Source organism: Pan troglodytes, chromosome 11, assembly GCF_028858775.2.
Source record: "Pan troglodytes isolate AG18354 chromosome 11, NHGRI_mPanTro3-v2.0_pri, whole genome shotgun sequence".
Taxonomy (NCBI): Eukaryota; Metazoa; Chordata; class Mammalia; order Primates; family Hominidae; genus Pan; species Pan troglodytes.
Window position 1 is genome coordinate 33,923,226 of NC_072409.2, and position 8,827 is coordinate 33,932,052.

At 38.6% G+C, this 8,827-nt stretch overlaps 1 protein-coding gene across 1 annotated transcript; it reads right to left on the reverse strand.

Moving 5' to 3' along the window:
• Positions 1–7,579: 7,579 nt before the first annotated feature.
• OR13F1 (olfactory receptor family 13 subfamily F member 1) lies at positions 7,580–8,539 on the reverse strand. Its single transcript, XM_528370.5, has one exon. The coding sequence runs from the start codon at positions 8,537–8,539 to the stop codon at positions 7,580–7,582; it is 960 nt and encodes a 319-aa protein (XP_528370.1).
• Positions 8,540–8,827: the final 288 nt, after the last annotated feature.

The following is an 8,827-nucleotide window of genomic DNA, read 5'->3' on the forward strand; positions in this document are numbered from 1 at the left end:
CTTCATTTCTGTGGCATTCAAAGCCTTGCCTTTGTTTCCTGATTAATTTTTTTCCACACTATATAGCCATCTTTCTCATTACAATGCAATTATTTGTGGTGGGGCCATGTTTCTTTGGTGATATGGAAGCCACTCTGTATTGATTTGCTTCTGTGCTAGTTGAGAGCCAATTGTAGCTGTTTAGGTAATCAGGTCGCCCTCGATCCTAAAAAGCACTATAAGAGGAATTGTCAGTTCATCCCCATCTCCCTTGTGCAGGCTCCAATCTTTGAAAATACTTCAGTGGTCTTTGGGGAAAAAAATAAGTTGCAAAGTGAAGCTGAAGCAAGACTCAAGACAATTGAGAGACAGTGTCAAACAATAAAAGGGTGATGATTTTAAAGTCACAGGTGGAGTTTTATGAATTATTGTGCCACTAGCTGCCTGAGGGTCTAAGCCAGATTGCATCACTTTTTTGGGCTTTAATTTTTTATTAGTATAAAATAATCTACCATTCAATGAGAAATGATGGATAAACAAAATATGATGCAATTTATAACCTCAACAAGATATCACTTTAATTTGACTTACCATTACATGGATTTAGAATTACCATAGTTTAGATCATATCTCCAAAGATAGTTCTGCTAAGTCAGACTTTTTTTTTTTTTTTTGAGATGGAGTCTCGCTCTGTCACCCAGGCTGGAGTGCAGTGGCACAATCTTGGCTCGCTGCAACCTCTGCCTCCCCGGTTCAAGCGATTCTTCTGCCTCAGCCTCCCGAGTAGCTGGGACTACAGGTGTGCACCACCACACCTGGCTAATTTTTGTATTTTTAGTAGAGATGAGGTTTCACCATATTGGCTGGTCTCAAACTCCTGACCTTGTGATCCGCCCACCTCGGCCTCCCAAAGTGCTGGGATTACAGGCGTGAGCCACTGCACCTGGCTGACATTTTCTTAATGTAGATTTGGTGACTCATGACTGCACATATTACATTAATGATTTTTTTTTTTTTTTGGAAACAGAGTCTCACTCTGTCACCCAGGCTGGAGTGCAGTGGCGCGATCTTGGCTCACTGCAAGCTGATCCTCCCGGGTTCACACCATTCTCCTGCCTCAGCCTCCAGGGTAGCTGGGACTACAGGGGCCTGCCACCACGCCAGGCTAATTTTTTTTTTTTTTGTATTTTTAGTAGAGATGGGGTTTCACCGTGTTAGCCAGGATGGTCTTGATCTCCTGACCTTGTGATCCGTCCACCTCATTAATGATATTTCACAGTCACAATTAGACATCCATCTAGGAAAATATATTTGTACTAAATGTGATTACTAATGCGAGCAAGGGCAGGAGTTGACCAGATCATTTTACCTTTTGTTGGAGACTCTTCATGATATTTCAAATTTGAGATGTAATTTTGGTGGACTTAAACACTTCAAAAAGTAACCCTTTCATTAGCAATCTTTTGCACCATCCACAACTAAGAGTGTATCCAGATTTGTTCACATGTCATTTGATGACATTTAGTCACAGGCATAGGCAGTGAGAAGTCATTCTGGTGGCACTGACTAGTAGATCCTGTGTGCCCTTGTCAGGTCCTTGTGCATACACCCTGCTCTCCAGCTCGGCTCTGGGAAAAGCAGGGTATACTAGCTTTGTCTGACTGTGGATAGAAGATTAAAATTAAGCATAACAGTAGTTTGAAATAGCCCATGTCAGTGACTTGGCCTGTCATACTGGCCTGCGTACAATTTCCTCGGTCATTCTACCATGCTTATCCCCTTATGGTCACAACGTAGTGACCACATTCAAGGCAGATGCTGCCTTTAGGCCCCTTTGTATTAAAAGCAAAACCCTTCCCAGAGCCCCTAGAAAACTTAGACTTATTCTTATTGACAGGAACTATTTCCATGAGCACCCCAGCTGCAAGTGAGGCTTAAAAAGATAATAGTAAGCCTTTCTGACCTTTAGAGTAAAGGTGCCAAGGGAGAAGAAAGTCAGCAGCAGGTGTTAAGTATCATAGAAATGGATTCAAGAAAGATCCCCAAGGCAAAATTACGTAGGGCAGAGGATGTGTTCAGTCATTATCCTGCATGGAAAAAGCAAAGTCAAGAATCCTGAGTCACCTGGACGATCAGCCACATATTCTCTCCCTCCTTTGGGTCAGGAGGAGCTAGAATAGATCCAGTTTGACTTGGTAGAAAGTATAAACTGCTCTGTATTTATTAACAAGGAAAAAAGGAGAGAAGATCCAAGTAATCACAAACAGAAATGACAAAGATGACATTGTAACTGTTGTGACAGAAATGCAATAGATCCTCAGAGACTATCCTGAACACCTCTATGCACACAAACTAGAAAATTTAGAGGAAATGGGTAAATTTCTGGAAACATACAACCCCCCAAGATTGAATCAGGTAGAAATTGAAACCCTAAACAATCCAATATTGAGTTCCAAAATTGAACTGGGAACCAAATACTTACCAATCAAAAAGAGCTCTGGACTAGATGGATTTACAGTTGCATTCTACCAGATGTACAAAGAAGAGCTGGTACCAATTCTACTAAAACAATTTTCATAAAATCAAGGGGGACTCCTCCCTAACTAATTCTATGAAGCCAGCATCACCCTGATAACAAAACCTGGCAAAGACATGATGCAAAAAGAAAACTACAGGCCAATATTACTGAGGAGGAAAGATGCAAAAAATCATCAACAAAATACTAGCAAATTGAATCCAGCATATATCAAAAAGTTAATTCATCACAATCAAATAGGTTTCGTTCCTGGGATGCAAGGTTGTTTCAACATATGCAAACCAATAAATGTGATTCACCACATGAACACAATTAAAAACAAAAACCATATGATCATCTCAATAGATGTAGACAAAGCCTTTGGTAAAATCCAACATCTCTTCATGATAAACACCCTCAACAAACTAGGCATCAAAGGGACATACCTCAAAATAATAAGAACCTTCTGTGACAAACTTAGAGCCAACATCATACTGAATGGGCAAAAGTTGGAAGCATTCCCTTTGAGAACTGAAAGAAGACAGTGATGCTTACTCTCACCACTCCTATTCAAGATAGTACTGAAAGTCTTAGCCAGAGCAATCAGAGAAGAGAAATAAAAGACATCCAAATAGGAAAAGAAGTCAAAATATCTCTCTTTGTTGATTATATGACTCTATACCGAGAAAACCCTAAAGATTCTGCTCAAAGGGTCCTGGAACTGATAAACAACTTCAGTAAAGTTTCAGGGTACAAAATCAATGCACAAAAGTTAGTACCATTTCTATACACAAATAACATTCAAGCCAAAAGCCAAATCAAGAGTGCAATCCCATTTACAATAGCCACACACAAAAATAAAATACCTAGGGATACATCTAACCAAGGAGATGAAAGATCTCCACAAGGAGAACTACAAAACACTGCTGAATGAAATCACAGATGATACAAACAAATGGAAAAACATTTCATGCTCATGGATTAGAAGAATCAATATCGAAAACGGCCACACTGCCCAAAGCAATCTATAGATTCAATGCTATTCCTATCAAACTTCCAATGTAATTTTTCATGGAATTTGAAAAATTATGCTAAAATTCATATGGAACCAAAAAGACCCTGAATACCCAAGGCAATCTTAAGCAAAAAGAACAAAGCAAAAAGAACATCACATTACCCAACTCTAAAAACTATACAATAAGGCCACCATAACCGAAACAGCTTGGTACTGGTACATAAACAGACACATAGACCAGTGGAACAGAATACAGAACCCAGAAATGAAGCCACAGACCTACAGCCATCTAATCTTTACAAAGCTGACAAAAATAAACAATGAAGGAAGGACTCCCTATTCAATAAATGGTACTGGGATAGGTGGCGAGCTACATGCAGAAGAATGAGACTGGACTCCTACTTTTCACCATACACAAAAATGTACTTAAGATGGATTAAAGATTTAAATGTAAGACCTCAAACTACAAGAATCCTTGAATAAAACCTAGCAAACACCATTCTGGCCATTGGCCTTGGGAAATAATTTATGACCAAGTCCTCAAAAGCAACTGCAACAAAAGAAAAATTGATTGAGTGGGACCTAATTAAACTGAAGAACTTCTGCACAGCAAAAGAAACTATCAACAGAGTAAACAGACAACTTACAAAATGGGAGAAAATATTTGCAAACTATGCATTTGACAAAGGTCTAATATCTAGAATCTATAAGGAAGTTAATTCAACAAGCAAAAACCAAATAATCCCATTAAGGAGTGAGGAAAAGACATGAACAGACACTTCTCAAAAGAAGACATACACGTGGCCAACAAAGATACGAAAAAATGCTCAACATCACTAATCATAAGAGAAGTGCAAATCAAAATCACAATGAGATGCCATCTTGTACCGTCAGAATGGCTATTATTAAAAAGCCAAAGAACAGCAGATGTTGGCAAGGCTGCAGAGAAATGGAAACGCTTAGAGAGGGAATGCTTCTACATTGTTGGTGGGAATGTAAATTGGTTCACCCATTGTGAAAAGCAGTTTGGAGATTTCTTAAGGAACTTAGAACTACCATTTCACTCACCAATCCCATTACTGGGTATATATCCAAAAGAAAATAAGTCATTCTACTAAAAAGATGCATGCACTTATATGTTCATCACAGGACTATTCACAGTAGCAAAGACACGGAATCATCCTAGGTGCCCATCCTAGGTTCCCGTGGTGGATTATGTAAAGAAAATGTGGTACATATATACCATGGAATACTAGGCAGTCATAAATAAGAACAAAATCATGCCTTTTGTAGCAACATGGAGGCAGCTAGAGGCCACTCTCCTAAGCCATTTAATGGAGAAACAGAAAACACATGTTCTCACTTGTAAGCGAGAGCTAAAAACTGGGTACTTATGGTAACAATAGACATGGGGGATAATAGAGGAGTGAGGGATGGGTGCAAGGGATGAAAAACTAACTGTTGGGTGCTGTGCTCATTATCTGGATGACAGGATCATTTGTATCCCAAACCTCAGCATCATGCAATATACCCCTGTAAGAAACCTGCATATGTACTACTTGAATCCAAGATAAAATTTGAAATGAAAAAAATAAAAATAATAAATCATCCCACTTTGTGTACATAGAGAAAAATATCACATTGTATCCCATAAATGTATACAATTATTATTTATCAGTCAATGATAATATTTTTAAAATGTTGTAGTGGTGGGGGCTGCTCATCATGGAATAATGAAGATGTAATCAGGACACAGTTCAGGATTACATATATAGTTCCATCCTTGGGAGGAGAGCAACGAAAACATACTTGGGTTACGTAGAAGTTAACTCCATCTTGGCTTTGTTTGGACAAGATGACTCTTGCAGATGTAGCTGAAATCTGAGGACTTTTTCTAGGCTTGTGGGGGTCCAACCAGGTAGATAAGGCCATTTTGTTGTTTTGCTTCTGGACAGCTTGTTGGCTTGTCCTACACTGCAATTCCTAATTTAGTTCATTGCATCCCTTAAAAACACTGATTGAGACTTTGAAGAAGATATTATGTGCCCAATACATGCCCACTGGAGCTGATGAAACATAAAACTTTAAATTCAATACAATTTTTATAGGTTTTTTTCCACCCATATAAACACATAAGATGAATTATTGTGTGCTTAATGTTTGTGATTACCTGGAATTAGTTTTTTATCTAAAATTGGTGTAGAAATTGAGTGGTTAACAGTTTTAACATCCCTTCCTCCTCTTCAGCCAAATAACAGCATCATGCTGTGGTCACTACTGCCTGATCCTGAAATGTTTAAGTAAGGATGGAAATAAAAATAACTGTGTAGCTTTGATTTTTGATAAAAATTTCCAGTACCTACCTTTGTAGAGATTCTGAATAGAACTGGGAATCTGATACTTGAGTAAGAAAAGTGTTCTGATGTGTGCTAACAGCACTTGGATTAAGATCACCAGCACACTTCCTACTCATTGAATTCTTTCCTTCTACATGGTTCCATTCCTAATCCATTCATCTACAACTGAGTAATTTCTTGCAAGCTCTGTCTTGCTCAGTCTGGGACCTCTTGTAATCATTATCTGTAATTGCATCATATTCCCTACACCTAAGCCTTAGGAAGGTTATATGTATGCAGCAAGAGGTACCTTCTCCCTAGGATAAAGCCATCACCCACATAAATCCAAAGAACCTTCTCTGATAAAGAACTAATGTGTGCACATTGGCCTCAATATTCTATAGCTCCAGAGAGGGTGGAAAAGACAAGGAAAAGTACATCAATATGTAACATTGGTAAAATTATAATTTATGTAATTTTGCTGACATATATTTATGAATCTGTTTCTACAATATGTATCTGCATTCATATATTATTTATCTTGCAATATAATTTCACTCCTCAGCTTTAATTAACTGGTCAATTCAGCATGCTTTAAGAAAAATAATAACATGATAGGTGTGTGTTGATGAATTCACTGAGACAATCAAAGTACAATATAAGTATATTCTAATCTTATATCCATAGATACTTCAGGATCTCCCAATTGTACCTCTATTCCACCTCATACATAGGATTACAATAGTGCCAACCCTTGTTATGATATATTTGCACACAGATATTTTCTCATCCCCCACATATAACATTTCAAATAAAGAAAATCACTCAGCCGGGCGTGGTGGCTCACGCCTGTAATCCCAGCACTTTGGGAGGCCAAGGTGGGCGGATCACAAGGTCAGGAGATTGAGACCATCCTGGCTAACAAGGTGAAACCCTGTCTCTACTAAAAATACAAAAATTAGCCGGACTTGGTGGTGGGCGCCTGTAGTCCCAGCTACTCATGAGGCTGAGGCAGGAGAATGGCGTGAACCCAGGAGGCGGAGCTTGCAGTGAGCTGAGATTGCGCCACTGCACTCCAGCCTGGGTGACAGAGCAAGACTCTGTCTCAAAAAACAAAACAAAACAAAACAGAAAAACCCAAAATCACTCATGTTTCATTACAGTTAAAACCATGTTTTTTCCACTTTAACATGTTGGAAACTAGGAAGAGTTCCAAAATTGATGCTGTTTTGGTTTTACAAATTATTAGGGGTGTGTGTGTGTGTGTGTGTGTGTGTGTGTGTGTGTGTGTGCATGTGTGTATACTTTGAGTTGTATCCACACTAATTAAAAAACATATATGCTTTTTAAATTGAGGGGAAATTGTGAATCATTTGGAGTAAATTATTTCAAAATTGACTAGCCTCAAAATTTTACAGTTTTGGCATATTTATTGTTATTATGCTTATGTCACAGCTGGACACTGAGATGCTATAGAAAGTAAATATGAAATAATAGGCAATTATCTAATTTTAATGTTATACTAATATTCAATAAATGCTAATTGCTTTCTTGGAAACTTAATTTATTCTTCATAAATGATTTGTTAATATGAAAAGTTTTACTTATAAGACAAATCAGAATAGAGGACATAATAGTAAACTTCTGTTGAAAATAAGTAGTTTCCAGGGTTGGTTTAAGTAAACTATTATGCAGTTTTCTGGGTAATGTTGATTATCTATATGAGTGTGATTGTTATTTGAGGATGGAAATGAAGGCAGTATTAAAATGATTTCTAATCAGCAATTTTTTCAAGGCCACTTTCACCTCTTTGTTCCGTAGACTATAGATGATAGGATTCAACATGGGGGTTAGTCCGGCATACACCAAAGCCATAAATTTATCTATTTCCTGTGAATCTACAGTGGAGGGCTTCAGGTACATGGAGAGAGCTGTCCCATAGAACAAAACTACCACCATCAGGTGGGCGGTGCACGTTGAAAAGGCTTTACTTCGGCCTTGCACTGAGCTGATTCTCAGGATACTGGCGAGGATAAATGCATAAGAGATACAAATGAGTAGCATTGGCATGGGGAGAAGAAGTGCACTGATCACCAGCATGATTAACTGCACCAGGGAGGTGTCCACACAAACCAATTTCAAGACAGCCAGAATTTCACAAGTGAAATGATTGATGATAGTATTACCACAGAGAGACAGTGGCAGCACAGACATCGTTTCCACCAGGGCAGTGAGACAGCCTGTCATCCAGGAGCCAGCTGCAATCTGCACACAGGTTCTCCTATTCATGATGATAGGGTATCTCAGGGGGTTGCAGATGGCCACATACCGGTCATATGCCATCATGGGCAGGAGCACACACTCAGTGGAGCCCATGGCAAGGGAGAGGTACATCTGAGTGGCACACCCTGAGAATGAAATAGTGTTTCTCCCTGAAACAAAGTTTGCCAGCATTGGAGTGAGCGCAGAAGAGGAGTACCAGATGTCCAGAAAGGAGAGATTGCTGAGGAAGAGGTACATAGGGGTGTGCAGTTGGGAATCTAGAATGGTGATGGAGATCAGAAAAATGTTGCCCAGCAAGGTGATCAGGTACATCAGCAAGCACACTGCAAATATGATGACCTGAACTTTGGGGTAGTGAGAAAATCCCAGGAAGAAAAATACTTTTATAGATGTCCAATTTGCCGGGAACATTTTTTTATGTTATGTTCATCTGTACTTATGCATAGAAGGATTAACGTCACACATATATAAAACATAACCCCCTCCTTCACATATCTGGCATGTTTTATTTATATGAACTTGTGTTCTGTTCTTAAATGGTTCTCTAGGTTAGTGATAGTAATATATATTGAAGAAATTTGTCACTAATAAGAAAAATTTAGGCAGGAAGTCAACAGATACATCCTTAAAATATTACTTTTGCTGTAAGATTTTCTTTTGGCAATGTGAGGGTAGGAGGATGGTGATTTAATCAGTATC

Bases quoted from the DNA above. Each gene is read 5' to 3' on its own strand.
- OR13F1 (XM_528370.5), bottom strand. From the start codon at position 8,539: ATGTTCCCGGCAAATTGGACATCTATAAAAGTATTTTTCTTCCTGGGA.